Source organism: Leptonotus elevatus, chromosome 2 (assembly GCF_054856555.1).
Source record: "Leptonotus elevatus isolate MCC_2025b chromosome 2, RoL_Lele_1.0, whole genome shotgun sequence".
Taxonomy (NCBI): Eukaryota; Metazoa; Chordata; class Actinopteri; order Syngnathiformes; family Syngnathidae; genus Leptonotus; species Leptonotus elevatus.
In genome coordinates, this window is record NC_141240.1 from 17,093,684 (window position 1) to 17,120,736 (window position 27,053).

The following is a 27,053-nucleotide window of genomic DNA, read 5'->3' on the forward strand; positions in this document are numbered from 1 at the left end:
ATGACTGATGTGTCAGATGCCATTCCAGAGTTTGTCCTTGCTGTCGAACATTTTACTGTTTGACTACTGTATATTTATGTAACCCTCTGGAGAATTATGCTCATTCTTTTTGCACTACATCGTTACATTTCATTATTATTTACATTGCTTTATGTGCTTTCTACCCTGTCTCAGCTCAGGTCCTCCTGTTTGCAAGGTCTCCCAGTGCTTGCATGTCCCCCTCCCCCCAGGTAGCCTACTCCGATTTCATCTGATATTCCAAACGTTGGTTAGGTTTATTGAAGACTCTAGATTGTCGATTGAGAAAACCCGCACTAGCACAGGGAGAACATGGAGAATCCATCCACTGTCGTCCACATTTTTTCCCTACGCATAAATTAGAGCATCTAAATTTATGTGGAAGTTTAGGGGGTGGATTAAGGTAGCATTTCAGAAACGTGTTAAACGACTATAATATACTTTCTCTTAGGCAAATTATCTGCCACGGTTGTCAGTGAGTCATTTATGTATTTTGGGCTGTGTGTTCAAGAGATATTTATAGTTGAGTGTCTGTGTCAGACCGAGCCAGGGGCCCCATATGGTTTGGGCACTGGGCAGGGCTAGCTGCATAGCGCCCCATGTGGCTAAGAGCGGCGTTACACAAAGCAAAGCCGCAGGACCGCTGCGTTGAGCTGCTGTGCGCCGACAGGAGGGATGTGACCCCGGAACAGGACGACACACTCCATTCAAACACAGCGAACAAGAAAGAAAAGCTGGACCAGGAGGGGTAAGCTCACCTTTGCTTCTTCCAAACATCGCCATGGGCGGGTTCGGGTTATTTTCAAGAACCCTGGCTTCCCAGCCCTCTAGCAGAGCAGCGGCACCTGGTTGGCGTTCGCACCCAAAGGAACTTCATTCAAGGCTTTTGTCTCGGGCATGCTAGCGAGTTAGCTTGGGTGGTTAGCATCGACTACTTAACTCTGGGCAGTGCGCGTTAAGAGGCGGCTCAATATAAATAAATAAAAAACGTTTAGTTGTGTATAAACGCGAGTCGGTTATTCCACACGTTGCTCGGTGTTGTGTTTCACGCTGAAAAAAAAACCGTTTAAAATCGTGAGCAAAATGTTCGCTTACTTGCTAGCGACAGAGCCGCTACGGTTTAAACGTCCCGCAACATGATTGAACCCATCACTGCAATTATGTGCTTGTCCTTTTCAAGAAAAACACATTTTCCAGCCAGGTCCATTTACGAGTAAAACGCACGACAATGTATTACTTGCTGCCAGTCTATAATAATACATCTAACATCAACAATTAAGTTGGGTTCATTCATTCGTATCCATCACTATATAAACTGCTGAACCAAGGCACATACTGTATTTTACATTATTAAACCATCTTAGCTCACTATCATTGAAATGATCATGTTTATAATGCATACTGTATGTGACGGGTAATTGTGCTTTTTGTGATCTAGTGGAAGAGCATTAACAGTAATTTTTCAGCCTGCCACTATACGTGGTTGTCATGGATAGAGGAACAATAATGTATTGTTTTATTAAATACCGGTAATAATTTTTGGACCAGTTAAGCAAATTGCATAAATTCCTGCTGCACACCTTAAAATTTTCCTGACACAATAATGTACCACCTGAAAGTGGTTGGGAATTTGCTATCAAATAATGCATGTAAATTTAAAACCAATAAGGAGTGTGCTTTTTTTTTTTTAATTCCTCTTCAGTATTCATGTTTTCCCTAACTATGAATGCACCTCATTTGTGTTTCCTGTGTGAATCCGCTAATGGTTCAACTTCTCCTAGGCTTTTCTATTTTTGGATCATGCCTGCATAGATGCATTGTGCCACCCTGCTTCAGAGTGTTCACATTCTGCATGTGAGGTTGCTGACAGCCATTTATGTATTGTAGCTGGCACCCTTTCAGGAGCATTGTGGAGAGCGGCGGCCCGATGGGGTCAAGTGTTGCGACCCCTCTTGGCAACGAGTGGCTTTTTTCATGTGCCGCAGTAGGTCTACCTCACTTTGGTTTGCACAACACCCTTACTGAATGGCTTGTGTGGAGGCCAAATTCTGTTATTTTGGCAGGTGATGTTTTTTTAAACCACACTGAGCCCAAAGTTGCTCATCGGTTGCCTGTGTGCTCCTGCTTGGCTTGGCGCAGGCTTTTGACACCCTGTCAGCATTACCGGGCCGTATAGTAGCCTTCTGTGGTCTGTTACATTGGCTCGAAAGCTGCATATGTCCTTACGTGGCTCAACACAACTGTCCAAACAGACAGATGGCTGCAGTGGACCATCTGGTCCACTGAACATAAATAGACTTGGTGAAAATAAACTGCTAATAATGACAAATTTGACACTGTCCTATGATCCCAAAACATTTAAATATCATTTCAAACTTATAGTATCTTCATTACCCCTATTACAGATGTTTGTTTTGAAAAATGCACCGGGACTGTGCATGCTTGTTTCCATGTAGTATTCTTATTTCTAAAATGAATTGCAAAGTCAGTCAGCATTTCTAAACTGCAGATCGTGTTCAACCTCAGAGGCTCCATTGTATGGCTGACATACCTTTGCACGTTGCTCATGGCTCACGGCACAATATATTTCCAGAGATCATATAATGATTCTCAAGTCAGAATTTGATGCTGTGCCTTGACGCGCACACGTTTGAAATCTTGCAGCCTGAACCCCCCCCAGGGAGCAACTTAAAGGCTGCAGCTTCTGTTGCAGTTCCTTTGAGCATCCCTGTGCAAGGACTTTAGAAGAACCTCAAACTGATTTAATTATGACTGATGTTGTGTTGTATGGTAGGGCACCATGGCCAGTCAAATAAAAACACTTTGGCATTATTTGTAAAACTGTGCAAGGGATTTGTGTTGTTAGTCCATAATCATTCCCTACTCTAACAAATTGATTTTTTTTTTTCAAACTAGTCGCTGGGTGCCACTTGAATAAATAAAAGCCTAGCACCTCACCTGCAATTATCAACATTAGTTAACTGCAGAGCCAATTTGAACTCTGTTGCAAACCAAAACATCACATCAAACCGTCCCCCAGATGTAAAGTGTGGAGACCTACCACGTGTTGTAAATGATTTCCCTGTGCGGTTTTAAAGATAAGCTCATGTAAAGAACCCATCTTTTTCAGCGATTCCACAAGATGAGCGCTCCACAGAGTTGTGTGTGTCCGTTTTTATATTCCAGGGAGCTACGCAACCTCTCATGTCCGCTCATTTTGCTTCAGTCTCTTCTTAGAGTTTCTTGCCATAATAGTCCCAACGACAGTGTTACAAGACATTTGTTTTTTATATTGGGACTATTATTTGATATTATTCTTCCAAGGGATGCCTCCACCCATAATATTACTTTCAACCTCTGGCCTTTTGGTATTCTTATTGTTACATATTAGCCTTAACAACAGTCAGTCAAACGACCTTAGAAAGCCAGATTTGAAGCAGATCTGTTCACTTGAGCTGTGTTGTTTGAGTTTCTGCCTCAAGTGGTGACAACAAGACATGACCTACTTAACAATCACGTTTGCACAATCCAGTTCATCGCCATTGTTTGGCAATACTGTAGCCATTGTTGTAGGCACAGTCCATGTGAGGAGGTGGCTTTAATCAAGGGCAGCCCGTTGACATTCACTTAGTCTAAACCAGCGTTTTCCTCCGGCCTTCTGCGTTTTGTCATCTGACTCAATTGAGTCAGTTAGCACAGCAGTTAATAGCTCCGATAGGCAGGAAAAAAGCTACATGATAAGCTTAATGAGCACCATTATATTTTGGTGGAGCGGAACAGTTGAAACTCCAATACGCGTCATTCTGAACCTCCATTGACTTGATTCTTGAACACTTTAAAGTTGATTCGTCTGGATATATTACGAATAGTAATACTGCAGTAACAGTTTGCTTTTGCTGTCATTTGTAGTGGCTGTATCTGTTTCCCGTTTACTGTATCTCAATGGGGCTCATCTGTCAGAGACTCTTTTGGTGTGCTTGTATCAGGGCTGCAGCTGTTAAAGATTTTTTTTTTTAATTGAGTATTCTAGTATCAATTAGCGCTGGGCGATATGGAATAATTCTTCTATCACAAATGATATAGGCTATTTTATATCACGATAACGATATGCTACGATATATTTCCCATTATTCTTTAAAAAAATTCTACAACACACTATGACTGTTTACGTTTTCTAATTTTATGTTTAAGTGACATTAAACAGATGTGTATCAAATGAGAAATGCATCCTTTAGTTGTGCTGCTATATACAATTATCAAATGCAAACAGAAGAGGCACAGTGGCATATTTTTAAAAACATTTATTCCGCTATATAAGAGGGATTAAAAAAAATGTTTAAACAAAAATCATGAGCTCTATAATTTTGAGAACGTTTATTGTGTAGATTTCAGAAGTCATAATCAAAACTCAGGACTACATTGTGAAAACAAATAACTTTTAGTGATATAAAATGTATTGGCTTTAGTATATCCATCAATTTTCTGACTCGCTTATCAATATTAATAAACGTTTAATCCTCCTCCCGGTTGACGTACATGACGCCGTAACAATCACATCACTTCCTGTTTACCGACGTTTGTAGCATGAATTTGCTAAGTGTGTAGCATTAGTTTCTCTCTCCAGATACTCATTAAATTGCCTGCTATTTTACTGTTCAAAGTTAGACACGCTCCACTTTAACGCGGTTCCATCAAGACTTTTGTGAAAAGTGTAATTGATCACCCAAGCACTTATTGCCACGTCCACGATAACAATAGCCAGTTAGCATAGCAGCTAGCACGGCTTCTTCGTCTTTCTCACTGGTTAATCACTATTTGTAATCGCTTCGTGAGAATGTCGGTACTTGCGACTTTTATAAGCCGCCTCCATGTAGGCTATTATTACTAACTCTAGGAGCGAAAGCACAACCTGTTTATGTGCAGTATTATCCAGCCGAAGCCCGTTGCTCTGCTAGTAGAACCGATCTCGTCTCGACTTGAGGTCCCGCTTGTAGGTAATGTAAACATCCCAGCGAAGCTTTTGGGGCTGCCCCCGCCATTCACTTTTTGGAAAAACTTAAAAATCCTTGTTTTAATGAGGCTAAAAATGCACATGTCATGTAGACACGCAAACTGCTATGCGAAACAGATTATTTCAAGTCTTGTGTTGGCCGAAAGGAGCGGAGTTCCCAGAGTTGTTTGAGGTGGCTTTTTTTTTTTTTTAACAGTTATTAATAATTATGGGTTTGTTTTTTTATTTACGTTTTTCAAAGTAGTAGGATTCATTATTTGCATTTACTCACCTTGTTTTCTATAAATTTTCATTGGCTATATAGCGGTTCAAATAATGGGTGGATGATAGTTGGCACCGTAAGCTTGTAATGTATAGCCACACTATGCATCATCATGATTCACTGTTATAAGTTGTTAAGGCTGACACCTAGGGACAGCTATGTGAAATAAGCATGCAAATGAATGCTTTTGTCTATCAAAGAAGCGTTTTGGCACTTGTTTGCTGATAGTGACAAATGCCGATAGACACTTTTTTTATCGTCATATCGCCCAGCACTAGTACCAATTATCCCCTCAGTTAGATAAAAAAATATGTATTTTGCAGTACTGGAGATCACCATCCTCACATTCACATATCTGTGACTTTGAGTGTGTATGACTTTAAAAGGTGGGGCCTTGCCTGGTGAGCGATGTGGGTGTTGGCAAATGAAAGTATAGAGTTTGTTGGACATAATACTATCCAAATTTACTTGGATATTCCGGTATGTTTTATCCTTGTGGTCACAGAGCTTCTCTCCAGAACCGGGCCAGGTTGTTGGCAGTTCAGTTGGCTCCCGCTGCATCATGCTTGCAGCCTACTTGGGTTTCCCCGCACATTCGCCGAGCTTACTAGAGCGCCTCACTCAGTTATTTGTCTCACTATGGTTTTGTCCAGATCAGCCAGAGTTCAGATTGTAGACATTTACTGTCTTTATGTCTCAACTCCTCTTACTGTTACTGAACATTTGGGGGCATTTTTGGCTCATTTCCTGTTCACCTACTTCCTGGAGGAGTTTGATTTGTGAAAACAGTCCAGTGTTGTGCATCATGTGAGCTGCAGATTCAGCCAAGTAGCAAGTGACACAAGTGGACAGGCCCGTGACTCACAAACACTCTCTGCCCTTCGTGACCCTCTGCAAATATGAGGGCCTATCACATTGCATGTAATCCCGGAAAGCAGACTCAGCACAGTCAGTGTTAATTGTTCACAATATTTTCTGAATTTCTCACCTTTCTCTCTTAAATTCCAAATGCTATGTCAAGAATGACTAGACCAGTGTGTCACTTAAAGTGTTGCTAATTTAACTTTCTAATGTCTATTAGATGTTGCACTACCGTGATGATGTCTGTGACATTTAGCAAGTAAGTACTAAACGGAGCCCGATCTCATTTGCAGGAGCTGCTTATCTCGTTGTAAATCTAAACGTCTAAACTTTGCCACATCGACCAACATACATTACATTACAGAGTCCTCATAAATACTAAATATGTTTTCCATCTTGGAAAAAACAAATAGATTAACACATTATGCTTTCATTGTAATATTTTTCAACACAGCAATGCCATTAATATTGTTGTGAATGGGCCAGTCGTCCGTTTAAAGGAAATCCCAGACTTAAATGCGTGCATATACTGATGGTAACTTTATGCTCTATTAAAAGCATTTGTCAGGCAAAATGTCAAAACATGTTTAATAATGCGACACCTTCATCAATAGGGTAATTGTCAAATGGACATGCCATGTTCGTGACAAAAGTGGACTTTACGCTCTAGACCAGACATGGGCAAACCCCGGCCCGCGGGCCAAATACGGCCCGTTATGCTTTTCAATCCGGCCCGCCGAACTTATCCAATAAGGCTAGAAAAAAATTCAAAATCATTAATTTAATTTTGTCCCTTCAATGCCCGCGTTTCACCAATAGGTGGCGCCAGGATTTTTATTGTGGGTGGGCCTGAGGAAAAATGGGTGGGCCAGAGAAAATATGCAAAAAAAAAAATTCCCTTCACATCCCTAATAGTGCTTTACCGCGGGTACCAAGGACAGCGATTAAGTTGCCGCTCTTAACACACACATATTATGGCGTTATTTCGCTTCTTTAATTACGAGGGCGCAGAAAATAAAATTGCTGGCGCGGTCTCACGTAAAGTGAAGGAATGCTGTGAGTGACCATCTGACCCCGTCTGTAGAAATGAGCGGACCAAAGAAAAGGAAAGTGGACGGTGAGGGCCGAGTGTTTAATAAAGAGTGGACAACACGATATTTTTTCACTGAAGTCCGATCAACGGCTGTATGTCTGATATGCCAAGAAGCCGTTGCGGTTTTCAAAGAGTACAATATCAGCCGTCACTTTGCCACGAAACATGCAAATTATGCTAGCAAGCAGTCAACACAAGAACGGGAGGCTACTGCACAGAGGTTGGCGGCTAATTTACAGGCTCAGCAGAATTTTTTTCACCGACAAACTTCAATTCAGGAGTTAAGTACCAGGGCAGTTTTTTTGCTGGCGTTCAAATTGGCAAAGGCTAGCAAGCCTTTCTCCGAAGGCGAGTTTTTGAAAGAATGCATGGTAGAGACAGCAAGTCTCTTGTGTCCGGAGACCAAAGGCAAGTTTGAAAAAATCAGTTTATCACGCAGGACAGTGACTCGCCGTGTGGAACTGATTGATGAAGATATAGTGAGCACGTTAAATAAAAAGGCGGGGACCTTTACGTTATATTCGCTGGCACTTGATGAAAGTAACGACATAAAAGACACTGCTCGGCTCCTAATTTTCATCCGAGGGATAAACGACAGTTTTGAGATAACTGAGGAGCTTTTGAGCATGGAGTCGCTGAAGGGGAAAACGCGAGGAGAGGACTTGTATGCACATATGTCCGCTGTCATTGAGAGGATGAAGCTTCCTTGGAGTAAACTTTCCAATGTCACCACGGATGGATCGCCAAATTTAACAGGAAAAAACGTCGGACACGAATAAATACTGCAAATCACTGGACGACCTGCACAGAGAATTCTGCCGTCGCTTCTCTGGTTTTAAACAAATTGCCTCATCACTTCAGCTGGTGTCCTGTCCCCTGTCACAAGAGCCTGAAACAGCACCGCCGGAGCTGCGGTTGGAACTGATCGATCTTCAGTCCGACTCTGCTTCAAAGGAGAAGTTCAATGACTTTTATGCCTCACTGAACGAAGCCGCGTTTCCAAACCTCCGGAGGACGGCACAGAAGATGCTGGTGTTGTTTGGCTCGACCTACGTATGTGAGCAGACGTTCAGCATCATGAACATCAATAAAGGCCGTCACAGATCCAAGTTAACTGACCAACACCTCAGATCTATCCTGAGAATTGCCACAACAAAACTAACTCCAGACTTTGATGTACTGGCAAAAAAGGGAGACCAACAACACTGTTCCCACTGAAATTTGTGAGTTTTTCTACTTATGTTCTGTTATGAAAAAAAAGTTTGAAAGTGCGTCTTTTAATTGAGTGTGCCTTTACGCACAGCAGTGGAGCAGAAATGATTGACATTGAGTATTTCGTTGAGTAATAATATGTTTTGAATGTTGAAAGTGATCATCTTTTTTCAATAAATCTTGATTTCTTTAACTTTACGCCTTGAATTGAAATCTATTAAAAATAGATGCAATCACCAGGTTTGACAGATCACAGTGTATGTGCTATTATAATCTATTTACATTTCTCATCCCACTTTGCCAAATAGTGTGTAAATGCCGCATCTTGCATATTCATTGAGGCAAACGTACTACCTGGATTAGGGCTATTTTATAATAATCATAATAATAATAATACATTTCATTTAAAAACAGCACATTTCAGAACACCCAAGGTCACTTTACAAAACATAAAAACGCAGCAAAAGTTGAGCTAAAACAATAAAAATGAAGCTATTGGAAAAGCTGTTTTAAATAAGTGGATTTTGCACATTTGAAAAACGCAGTCCTTAGTGCACACTATAAGTAAATCGGTTTGTACATTTATCTGTGTGTGTTTACTGTGCTATGAGGTCCAAATGCTCCTGGTCCGGCCCATCTGTCAAAATTTCAAACCCATTGTGGCCCGCAAGTCAAAAAGTTTGCCCACCCCTGCTCTAGACTATAGGCGTATTTACGCAAAAACTCGCCGCAGCGGACATTATGAATAAGGAAATGTGGCTGAAAGGAGGCGCGGACAGAGAAAACCGAGGTTCATTGTGAAAAAAACTTGCAACCGACCAGGTTTGGTTCATGGAACATGTTACTACTACTACTACTTAAATTACCTCTTTTTGTGAAACAGGCTAGAGTTACCTCGTTTTCTCTGGTTTCAATTACCTCCCTTTCTGAATGGAAAACGCAGAGTTTCCCACATTTCAGGGTTTCTTGAGCCAGAGTTCTCACTAAACCTTCTTTGTGAAATAGACCCCTGACAATTTGTGTGCAACCGCCAAAGAGGCATAACTAGTGGAATTCTGAGGGTGTCCCTAATTCCTGGATTATGAGGTTTTTATGAGACATGAATTTCTTACAGATCCATTTGTAAAATATGTCACATATGTCAATATGTCCTGACTGAAAGCAATTTTGTAGCCGAGTGTTGCTCAGGTGGCTCAGCAAAGTGTAGCAATTAATAGCATGTCACCAACCATCAAGACACAAATAATTAAAAATCTGTAACTCGTGCTATTATGACTAGTTGTTTGTGATCGGTGCGTTCAAACTCCAAGCCCCCATCAGCATGTGGAAATGTTCCTTGTAGGTGGGGAAAAAAAGAAAGTCCGCTGACACTGATCCTTTCTCACCAATTAATACAATAAAATGCCAACATTCAGCTGTCGGCATAATATAGTAGGCAAACATTACGGGTATTGGGCGGTCGGTGAGTTTATATGGGCGAGGTATGCCTACCCCGCCCCCTCCGCACGTCAGCCCAAAATCAGCATGAAAGAACGTCTTTGATTCCATCCGGAATATTGATTGCCTGTGTCTGATCCCAGTTGAGCATCCCTCGAGGGATTAGTGTATATCCAGCCCACCTAACATCAGCCCCACACAAAGGATCTTGACAGCATCTTTGTTGCTGTCCTTGAAATGTTATCAAATGTCTAACACAACCAAACATCATACACTTTTTATTTCTTAATAGGTTTTAATGTCATTCATCAGCCATCATTAGTTTATAATTTTTTTAAAGATATTGTCCAAGAATATATGTCTTTACAAGTAATCTCTTTCAAATATTCTTATTGACACGTCAAGGAATATTATATTATCATTTACAAATTAGATATTCATTCAATGTAACAATCCAGTATATGTTTTTTTTAATATACCATTGCTGCTCTTTATTAACAGCATGGCTTGTTACCAAGAATGGGACGAGACACAAATCCTATAAAACAAGATGTCTCACGAGATTGAATCCACAAGACGAGATTTTCACAAAATGTGTAATATAAAATAATGGTTGTATCATTATTTTATAATATTTATATTTTTTTGGAGCAGACTGCTAGCTGTCTAGCTCTGAAGTGCAAATGTAAACAAACCGTAGTCACTTTTGTTACAGGCTCATAAAGAGTCACTTTTTTACAGGCTCATTTTTAACAGCTGCAGTTGAGATCTTTAGTTCTTTACTCTTACTGAATTGCACTTCTGTCTTAGCAAGCAAAAAAAAAAACTGTCAAAATAAAATATATCTCATGCTGTGCAAGGACGAGAAATCACATGGCGTTCTAATACCGCAAGATCTCATAGTACAATATCTCGTCCCATCCCTACTTGTTGCCAAACAAATAATGTTCAATGCTAAAATGCATAATTGCTGTCTGTGATTCCAAAATTACAGTTAAAATAATAATAATAATATTCCTTGATTGAGATCCAGCGTTTTATTAGCCCAGCGGCCCTCCATGCCAAAAAAAAATGGAAATTGTTTATACTGACTTCCCCCATCAATGAATGACAAATAGTTAACTCTGGATGTTTGTCGGCACCCCCACCCCCCACTTCACCCAACATGATATATCATTTGGACATTCAATTCGGTCTCCTCAAACCCCTGCCAAATAAATCCAGTGAGCTGGCTAAATTGTTCATATAAAAGGATGAATATTCTACCTGTTCAAAATTCCTGTCTTGTCATTTTTTTGGGCTGGTGGTCTAATACATTTGCTCAGCACAGTTTGTGTTTTACCCGGCCAACGTAGAATACAGTACTACATGTTTTTCTACTCTTCTAATTTCTAGTTCCTGATGGAAAAACGGCTACTGGTATTAGCTGACATGGCGAGTACCGAGACCTTAAAATAAGGTCGCGGGTAACTGTACTCGCCAATCCCTAATCTGGAGGATTTTTTCCCGGGCCATCTAAATTCATGAAGGTCTTTATTTGACTATCCAGACTAGAGACTTACTCAAAAGAATGATTTTGGTAAGAGAAAATAAACATCAGCCTGGGCACTGGAAGGACACTAAATATGTCCACATTTCCAAGCATCAAGCACCAACATCATGAAAGCAGTAGGCCTATTTTATACCCCCCAAAAAATAGGCATATATACTTGTAAATAATAAATATAGGTATCTAGGTATAAATAATATAGATGAATTTTATACTGATTTTTTTTCCTGGCAGAAAGAGATTTAATAATGTTGTCAAGTCTCAAAATAGGTATGAATATTAATGCACTTGTTGCATAATCGCACCATTAATATTTATTTTTTTAATGCACCAGAAGGGCACTCGCGCTAACATTGGCAACCAAAACAGCAGCTCCATCCATGTACCCGCATCCCTATTTGAGCCTCAATTAACTGTAGCCCTGCATCAAAGGGGCTGTCACCGTGTATTAATGGCCCAATAAGAGGCTGAACTAAATTACCAGAACTATCAAAGTCACTGTAAGACAAATCCTTTTTTGCATACTGATAATCCCCCCCTATCCAAGGCTTATCCTTTGGACGTTTCATTTAGATGCAGGACTCTTTTGTGTAAAGCATTGCTTTCACTTATCCAATTAGCAAAGGCTGGTTGGATATGAAGCTGCGCCACATGCTTGGTGCATGATAGGTGGGATCTTATGCGACACCAGCTGACCTTAAAGTGCGTGTGCATTGCCAGCTTCTTTTATCGTCTTCTGACAATCCTCCACACTTCATCCTCTTTTGCCTATATTTTGCCTCTATGCAGACAGACAGTAAAAATAGGTCATTAGTTAGACTGAGAAGAAGAGATGGAAAGAGCAGGCAGAGATGAGATATGTGAGGAAACTGGCATTAAATATTAATGAGGCCTTGCCAACTGTGTAGCTAAGACTACTGACGAGCTTCTAACGATGTATTCCTGCCAAAGGTGGTGTCGGCTTCTGGTTTGAGAGCATCATTTTCAACTGCATTTTTTCAAAATGTATTTTTTATTTTTGCCTTCTCTGTTTTGCATAGCTGGCCAGTCTCTAAAGAGAATTTCTTAAGATAAGGCGATGGCTGTCAGAAAATTGTCTTGCAACTCCTGTCAGATTGAATGCAGACATGATTAGCTGAAGGAGACGATGCTTTGTCTGTTCTGAAGTCATCATAGAAATCAGATTTGCACTGGCTTCCCGCTGTGCCCACTATCAAAAGGGGGAACAAATTTACCGCATGTGGATTGTTGTACACGAAAAACTTCAATCGACACCAGTAGGGCTGCTGCATCAAGTATTTTTAGAATCAATTATTCTACCAATCATTCCATTGATTTATCGAATAATAAGGTAATAATTAATTTGCATTAAACAACAAAATGTGCATGTAAAGTGTAGGCATTATTGTTGTTCTCATGTTCCATACTAAATAATTGTGTGTGTGTGTGTGTGTGTGTGTGTGTGTGTGTGTGTGTGTGTGTGTGTGTGTGTGTGTGTGTGTGTGTGTGTGTGTGTGTGTGTGTGTGTGTGTGTGTGTGTGTGTGTGTGTGTGTGTGTGTGTGTGTGTGTGTGTGTGTGTGTGTGTGTGTGTGTGTGTGTGTGTGTGTGTGTGTGTGTGTGTGTGTGTGTGTGTGTGTGTGTGTGTGTGTGTGTGTGTGCGTGCGCGTGTGCGTGAGCGTGAGTGACCTGAAAAGGTGGTGCCTAGCCTGGTGAGTGATGTGGGAGTCAGCGAATAAGCTTGTAGAGTTGAATGTTGTGTGTCGGTTTATGTCTGGCTGTTAACTGGCTAACCTTTAGCCAGTCTGGCATGTTGAGTGCATGGACGTCAGATTTGGCCTTAGCAGCTTGCGTATGAAATGAATATACTTGTTACATATTTATTTTGTTACCGTTTGTTCAGTAACGTAGTTGAAAGTGAACCGGCGGCTGTGTCTATGCTTAACCATTTGTGGAGGCAATACAATATTTTGCAATTAGTGGTGGTAAAACAGAGTAAATTAGCCAACCTTGGCGATTGTAGATATCATGTTGTGGTAACGTAAGTTAATTCTGCTCTCCAGTATATTTTTTGTACATTATCTGGTTTTGTAAGTGTGAAATGATCCAAAACTTTCATTCTCTGTTTTTTATATTTATATTTATTTATATTTAATATTAACAAATTACAATACTATAACATTAGCATTGGTGCTGCTGGAATAATTATCATTATAAAGCAATTTTTTTTATTAAGATTTGTTTTGAAGTTATTGATTTAATCAGTTCACCCCTAGACATGGACACCAGACAACGAATAATAAGATTACTAATAAATACAGTAGAATGAAGGCCAACCATACAAACATGGCAGAGAAAAAAAAAGTATGTATACTCAAACAAGTGATTTTTTTGTTGTTTTCAAAAGGTTGTGTATTGTTCCCTTGTGCATTTCAGTCTTTAAATGTGTAGCTGTCTTTTGTGTGTGTAAAGTGGCTGTGTTTTATTCATTGTTTGTGTGTGCGCAGAGCCACAGGAGCAGGGGGGATGAACCGCGAGGAGGCCCCGGGAAAGTCTCCTGAAGACATGTACATCCAGCAGAAAGTGCGGGTCCTGCTAATGCTTAAAAAAATGGGATCGAATGTACGTAGAACACGCAATGAATCCTGTCCAGCTGATTTTATGTCTACATCAGCTTGCATCTGTAATTGCTTTCAATTTGCCTCCGTTGTTATCATATCAACACACTAGCCACAACATGAGCTTAATGTACTTACTCTACGCCATCTAATGAGCTGCATTCTGCATTTGCAAACATAAAACGGTTTTGAATGACACTGTCAAAAGTACTGTGATATTACGATTTGGTGTTTGCAGTGGTTTGGAACAGCGCTGCCTCATACTGAGGGCTGTTTCTAATATTTTGATCACCCTATTCAGCTACATGATGTGGGAAATGTGTAATAATACCAAGTACAAGTTCAATAATAAACATACTGTGTCTTGTTAAAAACATATTAGAAATTCATTGTTGGTCATATATTTTTGATACCTTATTTACAGCTTACGCCAAGTGAAGAGGCTTTTCTCCGGAATTATGCAGGTGTGGTCCACAGTCAGATGAGCCAGCTGCCACAGCACAACATTGATCAGGGTAAGGCTGACGCACGCACACACACACACACGCGCGCGCACGCACACACACACACACACAGCTGAGCATCCAGTTAAGGGTATTCATTCCCACGTCACAGAAGCACCTTTGTGACAGTCACAAAACTGGAAGTAATCCCTCCACACATTTTTCTGGTGTGTGTGCCCCAGCAGACCTCACAGATTCCCTGACAGAAGCCCACTCAGTGTCCCATAGCACTATAACATTACTCACAGATTATAGCATTACTCACACAAGCAAAGAAGCTGACTGCAAGAGAATGAATCATCTTGTGTGTTTTTGTAAAGACTGCTTTTCACACGTGTCCGGGGCAGAGCTGGAAACGGCACAAGTCTGACCTCTGTCAGCATGATAAAGTATTGGTAGATGGTGTGAATGATTCCAGATATGGTTGCCGTGATGGATGTTTGCCATCAGATGGCGCTTTTGACCACATTTTTCCTCCAACCACTCTTTCTTCATCAGACTGCCACAAGATGGCGCTGTCATAGCAGTTACATGGAGAGATTGCATGACTTTGCACAGAACTTTAACGGCCTGCATTATTTAATGTTATTCTGTATCATATTACATGTGTTACACATATTAGAAAGCATGTTATGTACACTCAAAATGTAAGTTTTTTTATTATTATATATATGTATGTATATATATATATATATATATATATATATATATATATATATATATATATATATATATATATATATATATATATATATATATATATATATATATATATATATATATATATATATATATATATATATATATATATATATATATATATATATATATATATATATATATATATATATATATATATATATATATATATATATATATAGGAAAAAAATAGCCATAGCATACAGCACACAAACTGATATATATATGTATATACATACATATATATATATATATATCAGTTTGTGTGCTGTATACTATGGCTATTTTTTTCCTTTTATTAAACCAGTGATATATCAGTGCAAGCAGGGAGACCCTCACTACTTATTAACCAGCGCAGCTGGCAAAAGGTGTGCCGAGTATGCATTATACATCACAGAAAGAGACATATTTAGTGTCTGTTGGCAGACTGCCAGCTCCCTCCCCCTGTGCGCTCGCTAATAAATAATTAGTGGTGTTCATCTTTTCCAAAGTGCTATGATTAAGCCTCGTGGAACTAACTGTAGTGCCGTTAATCTCTTGGAAATGTTCAGTCCAACGTTCAAGGACTTCCTTTACAACCGTAAAGGTGATTTGAAAAGGTTCAGTGGTATAAAAAACGATTTGATCTCATTTACATGTACCAGTAGTATTAGTGCAACACATACAAGATTGTTTTTAATCAGCCAGCAACTTAAATCCAGAAAGGACTCATCTAAAATTTTTATTGCTCTCTGATAAATTGAAGGCAATTTAAAATGGTAGGAAATAACTGCATAATACAGTTTTGGAGGGATAATGAAAGGAAATGAAAGTTGATGAGTATTGGAAGGGATCAAGCATACATACCTTGGTGGTGTGATTTTTACCCCAGAATAACAAAAATAGACACTGTCTCAACCTAACAAACTGCAGCAGAATGCGTAACATGATGGCACCCATTTTTACACTTCCTCCTTCCTCTGCTGGTGTGATTATTTTTTTTCCTCTAATGGACCCTAATTTTGTTTTGTTGTTACATTACAAAACACCAGTCTTACATGTCATATTGGTATGAAAACAGCTGTGATTAAAAAGTAAACAGTCTATATTTACATCGGTGGTTGGCATTTTGAAAGAACCTCGGGTGGATGACTCCTCCCCCTCGGCATGTCAAGTGTCCATTGGCTTCCTCGTCTAAAAAGCAAGATGTCATCCCTTCAACATTACACTGCAATATGTTGATGAGTTGGAAATGCATTGAAGCCATCAGAAAACCCGCAGAGGTCACATGGTCCCCTTTTATAGCAGCGTCTGGGGGAATCTCATCATGGGGCCATAGAGTCATGTGTCACACACGGCATCACCGATTAGGTGGCAGGGGCACAGATGTTAAGTCGTGCTGCACGCATTGCAGTATGAGTCAGCTAAGTACAATCTCATTTGGGAGGGGAAAAAGTGCACTGTAATGTAATCTGTCCATTATTGTCCCCTCCTAAGAAACTTAAAGGATCAATGCGGTTGTTATACAGATATGGAAGTCTCGCGGTCACTACCTTTGCATTGGCCCTACTTTTAATTGTCTCATTGCCATATACGCTTACACACAATGTTTTGCCATTTTCATCAGCTTTGGAAATGGGTACAGTAATTTCTGGACGACAAGCCTCTACTTTTTTCACTTGCATTCGACCCTGCGGCTAAATACAAAGGTGCGGCTTATCCATCAGATCACAAGGGGGCGCACTACAAAGGAAGTGCAAGAGCGTCAGGCAGAGCAAAACAAACCAAGTGAGCCCAAATACAGGAGAGACAGAACGTGAGCGAGACAATTTTCACCCTCATTATGGAAAATAAAGTAGTGGGAACCCAGTGTGGTAAGATTAAAACACCTGGGTCTGGCTTGTAGTATGTAGTATTCCCCAAATTTCACTAGCGCTGCTTAGTCAGGTGCGCCTTGTAGTACATAAATTACTGTACTTACTTTTTTCATCTGCTGTTGATATTAGAACTTTTTTTTTTTACTTGGGCAGATTCCTTCCAGATCCTAATTTGAAATTAGAATTGTTTTTGTGTGTAATATCATATCCTGTCATACTATCTAAATAAAAATGAGAGTAACTTACTCCTGTTGAAATTTAAATACAGCTTTGTAAAACAGAACATTTTAGTCCTCGCAACAGTAAGCCAGACCAATGGGCTCGTTAGCCCCTCTTATTTAACAAAGGAAAGTTCTCCCTTCCAGAAGGACACCTCAACAAAGGCGGGGAGATACGTAAAGGAGTTGCCATAGCAACCTCACTTGTCCCAGGAAATATTAGCTCCCCTGTGGGCTTTCGGTGTTGTTGCGACGCGCTGCAGCAGTAGATTGGAATAAGAGGAGAGCTGACGTGTTAATTACACAGCCCGAGTGTGATATTTTAATTTTAGTTGCATCTCCTCGTGCACAAGTATGCTCTCTTGTTTCACTTGATGACCTTGAAGCTAGTAGAATGTCTTATTTTTGCTTTGCAATGTTGGAAAATATAGACCTGTTAGCTAAATTTCCTATTAAAAATGAATCCCCGCAAATACAGTATGTTGGATTTATTTCAACCTTCAATATGCTTTTCATCTCCATCTCAAAGATGTTCCAGTGCAGATATGCAGCAGCTTTATGATCTAACCTAGATGTGCTTAATCAGTCTCTATCGCAGGCGCCCTCAATAGATCTGTGTGGCCCAAAGAAGCCATCCAAATCATCTTCCCATTTAGAGGAGAAAATCATTTTGATATGAATCCAAGCTATCAAATATCACTTCGGGTAAACCCAAGCCATCCTTAATTAAGCATTAGACTGATCAATCATATGAGCTGTCATTCATCGTCCAAATGTGAAGATTATCTGCTTGTTGTTGTCAACATGTTAAGCTTGACCACTTATACGGTGGGTTGGGGGTGAGGGGCACAGATTGTGACTTAGAACATTACTCGGCCGACTCGTAACTGTAAACATTCAGGGGCTGCAGCTTCCACATTATTTTTCACATTAAGTTGAACTGCTTTTTTGGGAGAATAAAACTCATCAACTTTCTAATGCCTCCTCGTGTAAAGACTCCACATCTCACTTGTACCTCTAATAAATTCAAGCGCTAAAAAAAAAAAAGTTTTGTTTTTGTAGCACAAATGTTCTAAAATCGTGCACTTGCTGGTAATTTTGTGTGATTTATTTGAAAACAAGCTCAGCAGAGTGCCAACATGCCTTGTCGTCGTTGTTTTCGTGGATGTAATCCACAAGCCAGAGCTGTAATCATGCTAGAAGAGCCGTGTCGGGGACAGCTCCCAACTATTGCCGCTCATTGAGTTGTGTTAAAATGAGCTAAAAGCGTTTTTGCCTGCAGCCTTCTGGCCATTATCTGTCGCCTGGCAACGGCTTTAAGAGGCCCGGCCTTTCCAGTGCGTAAGCCACAGCTTCTTTGTGTAGCGCTTCATTGTTGTATATTGAAGGGTGTGTATGTTTGTTTGTGGCCGAGCGAGGTCCAAACATGACTCATAAAATGAAACAGATGCATTCTGACAGTCTTCTCCCACTTCCTATTGTCCCTTTAGTCATTCGGCTCAAACTGAGCAGCGTCAAACGTCTTATTATATAGAGGTTGCTGCACCATTCCGGCGGAATGCCATCGTGAGGTGTTGCGTGATTGTTCATTCTCCCGAAGCGCACCTGCCTTCTTTAACAGCAAATATCAACACGCCGTGTCCTGTTTTCTCTCGCCTATTTGGCGGCTTTATTACCATAACCACATTTGGTAGGCCAGTGTGCTCCCACGAGACAAGAAGCTTCAAAGTTCACATTAAAAGCTTCCCCAGCCCCCTTCAAAAAAAAAAAAAAAAAGAAACATCTTATCAAGCTCGACCTAAATGCTGTATGGAAACATGATAATTGTCTCAGCGTGTTGAGGAGGGTCTACTCTTTGTGCCAAATAAGAGAGAAAGCTCAAGGTCTCTGATCTACTTTGATAGCTGCACAATAATTAAATCTAACAGGCACTTGAGGGCTGTGGAGATAACAGCTTCTTCTTTTTTTTTGCAATCACTAGCTGCTGTTTCCTTCGTGGCTGTCTGGAAAGGTGTTGGCGGTATTTATGTCAACATTCAGTTCATTAACAGAACAGGAGCCGAACAAGATTTTTATTTTATTTTTCATTTGGAGTTTATGTTAAAATCTCAGTAAATCTTTTGTGCACATATGCTGTTGTATGTTGATTTACTTCCATTAAAAAGAAGTGGATCATTTTCAATTTCCAGTATTTCCAGTTTCTATGGACAGCTTGTAAAGTGAAGTTTAAATGACAATTAAAATGGTTATTTGACCATTTGTAAAAATGTTCTACATGATCTGTAATTCAATTCAGCTTGTAATATAGTGCCCGATATTATGATTCCCTTCAAATGTTTAATGTATTTGACTAATAACATCAAGTCAATTTATAAAGAGTGTGTGGTTTTTAATTACTTTTAGTTGGCAGTGTTGTTCAAAGTTTTTCCCGCAGGTGTGTGCAGCTATGACAACATGACGAATGACTGATCCTTTGTTTGTATAACAGCATACAGCCTCCGTATGTGTAGGCGTCCAGAACTTAAGACTTGACTCATCTCACTTTCTTCTTCTAAGCGGTTGGTTCTGGGTAATTGCGTTTAAAAGGAAAAATAAAACTCAAAACGATTGAGCCCTCACTTGCCCATGGCAGTTGTTGGACTTCAAATTGGGAGGAAGTTTACAGGAAATCAGATCATCAGGAGCTAAGTTATTGGATTTATACATTTGAATGTCTTTGGGACAGGAATTTCATCACATACGAGATTTTTGGTCAAGCTCAGACCTCATGGAGGAGTTTAAGGCATGTATCAAACTTAACATATCTATAAGTCACTCCAGTAAAAAAAAAAATTATAATGAAGAAGAGAAAAACATACAAGTCGTACTGGACTCAAGTCACATATTTGGGGGGAAACTTACTTTACAAAAACTGAGACTCAAAACAATAGCTTAGATTTGAAACTTCCACTTCAAACCATGGAAAAGTTTTTCTTTTTAGTTTAAAATGGCTTACCTTAATTACATTCTTGCGTCGCATTGTTGGCCAAATTACAAAGTAAATCTTTGTTGTGATGGATGCTGCATGCTAAACTAGCGAGCTAGCTGTATACATCACACATTAGTTGCCATGAATTCTACTTTCTTCTGTTAGCAATGGGCTATTTGCCCAAATCCACTACTTCCTGAACTCAATACCTTTGTTTCCTGTTTTACATGATTGGACAAGCTGATTAATCCAGGTGTGCCTGACCTCAGTAACCATGGCGACAATGGGCAGACACACCTGGATTAATCAGTTTGTCCGCTCATGAAAGACAAAAAACAAAGGAGTGCTATTAAATTCAGGAAGTAGTTGAGCTGTGCAAAGAGACCATTGCATCAAATCTCGGCTTTGAAAGGACGCCTGGAAGTGGGCAGACTGACTCTAAAATGGCCGTCACAAATAGATAAATTATTAAATAGTAAAGAACAAGTCGGCTGAGTTTCCCTGTACTTACGTATTCACAAAATTACACTCAGGTGGATCCTGTTTCCACTGATCATCTGTGTTGTTTCTACATCTTAATGTGGTTATTCTGACTTGATTGGACATGATTTGGAAAGGCACACACCTGTCTATATCGGGTCCCACAGTTGACAGTGCATGTCAGAGCACAAACTAAGCATAAAGTCAGAGGAATTGTCTGTGGACCTCCTCAACAGGATCTGGGGAAGGGTACAGAAAAACGTCTGCTGCTTTGGAGGTCCCAATGAGCCCGGTGCTATATTGAGGAGAACTCAAGTCTGAGCAGTAGTAGAATAGACAGCCCGGGTTGGCTGGAGGTGAACTGACAGGATACGGCGACAGATCGAGCTTCCAAAAACATTTCCTGTCTGACTTTGTCTGACAGGTGCGGAGGACGTAGTGATGGCGTTCTCGCGGTCAGAGACGGAGGATCGACGACAGTGACCACGAGCCCTTCCCCGACCCCACCCGACCCCGGCCCAGTCTACATATGTACGCAGATGAGCTCGAGAGCAGAGGATCGACCAAGAAGGGACAGTTTGTTTCCCTTCCAATTTAAAGGAGATGCACTCAAAGCGGGTGGCCACGGGTCAAATCCTTGGTCATTCATCAAGGTGGATGACGGATGAAACGTTCAAGTTGTGTGGATGGGCATCAAATGTTGTTTTGTTTTGTTGGATCAAATGAGAAGCAGCGCCGTGTGGTGACTTGCCGTGATTGATCTGCGGGGCCTCCTTTTAGAAACACCAGCTGCTCCTTTAAGAAAGTCGCGACATCAAGTCACTGCGTTCACTATTCTTTACCGATCGTCTCGTCGCTCAGCGGCCAACACTGACCATTCGTTGTTGTTTTTCTTCCGCCCAAGTATAGATTTGTTGTTTCTGACCACAGAAGCCGTCAACACTATGGAGGGTGAATCAGGTTTTGTCGAAGGCCATGTTAATTCATACCTCCTAGGTCAAAAAGATCTGTGCCCACACACTATGGCGTTTTGAAGGGGGAAAAAAATTCCCTACACGTAAACACATTTTAAAGGCTCGAGTTCATTTTGGCCAATCACAAGCTTCTATTCCTTGACGTGCATTGTTTCAAATCCGCACCAGAAACATGAATGAATATTCTTAAAATGAACTTGGCTTTGACCTTCTCCTACGCAACACACTTTGAAAACTTGGCCATGACACACATTTCAAACGGTTTGGGAGAGCTCAGTGTTTTAAAAAAAAATTGCCTCTATGAGTACATATGGTTAACTTTAATGTCTAGCGAGCAGCTAGCTGACGTGTGCGTGCGTTCATAGCAAGCCCACTATCCATCACCAGCTGCCAATTATGGGGGGGGGGTGACAGGATCAGTGTGATGTATGTGTAAAACATTGCGCGGAGGGGGATTTTTTTTCTCTCATTTGAAACGAAGCCCCACTTAGCGCTTGTGCTGCTTTATTTTTGAACAAGTGTGGAAAAAAAACAAAAGGAATGACACTAGAAGACACAGGTGCACATTCTCCCTAAAACATGCTAGCGGTAGTTGTTATTTTTTTGGGTTATTGTGACATGGGGAAAAAAATGTTTATTGTACAGTTACTTGGGAAAACTGATTGTGTGCTGTTTGTTTTTTTAATTAGCACATTAAGACATTAGTTTAAAAAAAAAAAGAGACATGTAATTTATTGTTTACTGAACCAATTCCTTCTCCTCAAACACATCGTTGCAGTGGTCATTTTTATCTACAAGGAACCAAAACAGCAGAACTGTGCGTGCTGTTTGCAATCGTATTGTCTCTCTTGCACTATCAAATGGGATATTGGCAACAACAAAAAAATGCATACATTTTGTTACTCACAAATTCTGTTCAGACAAGGGTGGGGGGGGGGGGGGGTATTTTAATCGACTCGGCCTATTGATCATTTCTAGTCACATGCTCAGTATTTAATGTTTTAAGTACACTTTGTATAACTTAATGATGTCATTGTAACGTTTGAAAGTCAAGCATGTCTGCTGAGGAGCTTCGCCTCGTCTCACATTGGCCGTTGTGCGCTTTTTAGTTCCTTTTTTTTCTTATTGTCCTCAGCGATCAACGCAAACAGCCAACAGATGGGGCGACAAAGAACTATCTTTGTTTACTTTTCTATTTTTTGTCTATGCATCTTTTTTTTTTTTTTTCTGAAGCTGTCTTATTGTACATTTTGCTTATCAATGTTCTGCAACTTTATGTTGCTGTGTGGCTGCCTGCGCGCGCGTGTGTGTGTGTGTGTGTGTGTGTGTGTGTGTGTGTGTGTGTGTGTGTGTGTGTGTGTGTGTGTGTGTGTGTGTGTGTGTGTGTGTGTGTGTGTGTGTGTGTGTGTGTGTGTGTGTGTGTGTGTGTGTGTGTGTGTGTGTGTGTGTGTGTGTGTGTGTGTGTGTGTGCGCGAGCGTATGTAAGAGAGAGCAGGCTGCTGTTGTATTATTACTGTGATGATTTTGTTTATTGTTTTTTAGAAGGTGGGACTTTGTATATTATTTTAATCTCAATCAACATTGATTAGTTGTTTGCAATGTCTTGACCTAAAGCTTCCAAACCTATACCAACTGAAACATTAAAGGCATTTCAAACAGTGACTGCTCTCACTCACTTCTTTGAACACCATTGAGTAAAATTTTGAATTAGTAATGCACAAAGACGTCTAAGGATCCAGTCTTCAAAGTGAAGGGTAACAGAGATGTATGCTTATTATTTATTTTTGACTTTGCAGGCTCATATAGGCAGAGTGTGCTGTCATGTTTGGTTATTTGTAGTCCATGAAAGTGCACACGGGGACGCTGGATCCATTAATTGCAACGTACAACAACTACTGTTTTGTTTTAAATAATGCAGGCTAATCTTGATGTTCATCTCTATTTTATACAGGTACTGTATGTTTTTTTAATACTGCTTGGTACAGTAATTATTCATGTAAAGTTGTCAGTTGCCACTGCTACTCTCGTAACCTGATTCTGGTTATAATAAGTACACAGTCCTGATCAAAGGGTTGGTTTTGATGATTTAAAAAAAAAAAAATAAGACCAATGTAAATCATTTCAAAACTTTTGACACCTATTATAACCTGCACAACAATCCGACATTGTTGGGAGTCGCATCTTACAGGACAAGCTATGGTGCGCAGGGAGCATCCACAGCATCAGAAGGATCTCATCGTTCAAAGGGATCAGTCAGGAGAAGGGTACGAAGGAAAGTGAAAGCCATCGTTCTCAAGTGAAGAAAAAAAGGCACAATGGTGAAAGAAGGAAAAAAAAGTGGTCAGCGAGGATGCCAAAAGAACGACTGCAACATTGAAGGTACTGCAGGAATTTCTGAAAAATACGTAACATCAATCTCATATCTTTATATACCTGGACAATATTTCTCTTATAGTCTCATTTTTTATTTTATATCACGACAACCTAGGTAGCATTTGAACAGTGGTGTGTGGATAGACTCTACTGTACATACATATTTTTTGATATTATTTGTGTGCTGCTATTGAGTGAGTGCCTCCCACTGGGTGAGGCAAAACCAAGAGGAATCCAGTGTGGAGGAGGGAGAGGCACGCGGGCAGCAATGCAGCGTCACGGGCCAACACAAAGCTGTGCGCATGAAGACACACGCATACACACACACACTGCGGCCCACCCTTCAGCTCATGACTAAGAGATGAGATGGTCTCTCTGATTCTCACCACTGCTCAAGCTTCTCTTCACGAGCAAGTGGAGTTGGGAGGGTTTCTTTTAAAATGTATTCCGTTACAGTTACCTGCTAAAAAATTTAGTTAGTAATGTAAACCAAGTACCATAATATTAAAGTAATGTAACTTGAATACTTTGGATTACTTTTGGATTACTCCAATACCGAGTATGCTCATGAAGACAAAATAAAATAAATATTTAAAAAAAAATATGCGGGGGTAATAGGGACCCGGGCAGCCTACAAATAGCAAAAATCCTTGTGTAATTAAAAAGCATGTAGGCTATTGATTGATTGATTGAAGGTCATATGTTGTTTTCGAACTGTCACTGAAAGCAACCACACCTCACAGTTCAGACAGACAGACAGACAGAGATGGCTAGATAGATAGTCATCCAATGAGGATGACGATGTGTGACATCAACTGCAAAATGAACTTTTATCCCAGTCACAAGTTTAGCCGTGTATATGTTGTGTATGATTTTTAAATAGTGAATTGGTGGGAGGAAGATTTGTTTGGAAGGTGTAACTCACATTATGGTTGTAGGCTAGCGGGCTAGCTAGCAAGAAGCTACAGCGCGTAGCATGCCGCTGAACTCTCAGCTCAAACTTTTGCTCCGAGTAAGTTCCAGTGAATCCTCCCGTCCGTGAAGCTTTTTTTTTTTTTTCTGGAGAGCTCAGTATTGTTCATTCGGTAATTTTACCGATTTGACATGTCATCGTCATTGCTTTCTTCTTTTTTATATATATATATATATTTTTTTAAATATATTTTTATTTTGAATGTGTGTGTGCGTGCGTGTGTGTGTATTCATTAGTTCACCTAAAACCTATTAAAAAATCCCATACCGTTCACCGTAACCGAACACTTCAGAATCCAGCCAGAGTCGTGAGGCTGTCAGGAGACCCGAGGAAGGACCAAAGAAAAGAAAGGAAAGTGAAATCCAGCACCGACCAGACACCACGGGGGGGGAAGCTTTTTCAAACTGCCAGCGTGTGGAGGACGCGACTATTCAGTTTGTTTGTCCCCACCTCCCCGACATGTAGCAACGGTCCCACTCGTGTGCACTCTCTCTCTCATTCTCTCTCTCTCTCTTTCTCATCGTAAAAATTGTAATCCCTCGAAGTAATCCCCATTTTTTATAAGTGTACCTGTAATCTGATTACACGATTTTTCCTGTAACTGTAACGGAATACAGTTACTTTTTTTTTGGTAATCCGATTACGTAACGGCAGTACATGTATTTGGTGATATCGTTAGACGGCCATTTAATTCCAATTCACTTGAGCGCAACATTTGGCCAGGCTGGTAATGGTTTTAATCTTGTTGGAAAAGGTGTTGACAAATATTGCACAGGTGTGCCTTAGGCTGGCCACTATAAAAGACCACTGTGAAATGGGCAGTTTTATTGTATTGGAGTAGTCTGGGCAGTCAGAGAACCAGTACAGTATCAGTACAGTATGTACAGTATCACCTTCAATGGCCTTTTATTGTGCACAGCCTATTGCATTTCTGATGTTTCAAATTCAAAGAGTTGTTCAAATATATGTAACAATCTAAAGCTGAGCATTTTATCTGTGTCCCACAAACACATTTTTTTTCACCTCAATTTAACACAGAGACAAACATTTTGTTTGTTTAAACGTGGGTCACATTGACCCAAAAATGTGCACAGGTTAACCATATGCCTTTTTCGTGTAACAAAGAAACAAACATAATAGGAGGGTTAACTGTCATGCAAATGTAGACAAGTTAACTGCTCTCAAACGAATGTTAAATAAAAACACTCGCCCTGTAAAGACCCGTAACTGGAGATTGAACAGAAAAGTGATTTTGAAGTTATACTAGTGGCATTTCATAGAAATTGCTGGAATTAATCAGTATCGCAAACCAGAGGCTTTCCTGTGTCACAGAAAGTTCCATTTCAGGTTCTATGATTCCCATTAATTTGCCATTAACAGTACACATAATAATATTCCAATGAAAAAGTAATACACACTTGTGGCCTTTACAATTATGACATTTGCTTTTGAAACATTATTTTTTTTTAACATTTTACCAGCCTTCTGCTCTTTCTCTTTGTATCGGTGCAATGCAATATTGTATAGTATAGTACACACATCATGTCCTCCTCCAGGATTCCCACTCCCGTGTATCCGCTCACTAACACACACGCGGAGATGTCATCATAGGAATTTGGCACCACTCAAACTTTGCATCAGGGGACCCATTAACGACGGACGCTTTCAAACTTACGGTCAATGAAACGTTTTAATCATCAGTCAATTTTCATACTGCCGCCAGTGCAATTTCTGCCAAAGAGTTTAACCTGTCAATGTCATAACTTAAAGGACATCATACAGCTCATATTATCAAAAGAGCTTTGAGTTAGCTTGTGTTTGCTACCGAGATTAGTCCGGTAGAAGTGGAACAATTTAGTGTGGCATTAATAAGACATTTTTAAACAGTATCACACAAATAATCATTCAAACTTATGTGTAGTTCAGTGAACATAACATGACAAAAAAATC

General features: G+C 40.1%; 1 protein-coding gene across 1 annotated transcript; it reads left to right on the top strand.

The window, feature by feature from the left end:
• The first annotated feature begins 604 nt into the window (after window positions 1-604).
• ctnnbip1 (catenin, beta interacting protein 1) lies at window positions 605-22,674 on the top strand. Its single transcript, XM_086067446.1, has 4 exons — window positions 605-766; window positions 13,949-14,063; window positions 14,484-14,574; window positions 21,208-22,674. Exons 1-4 carry the CDS (start codon window positions 618-620, stop codon window positions 21,264-21,266), a joined length of 414 nt encoding a protein of 137 aa, XP_085923572.1. The 5' UTR covers window positions 605-617; the 3' UTR covers window positions 21,267-22,674.
• Window positions 22,675-27,053: the final 4,379 nt, after the last annotated feature.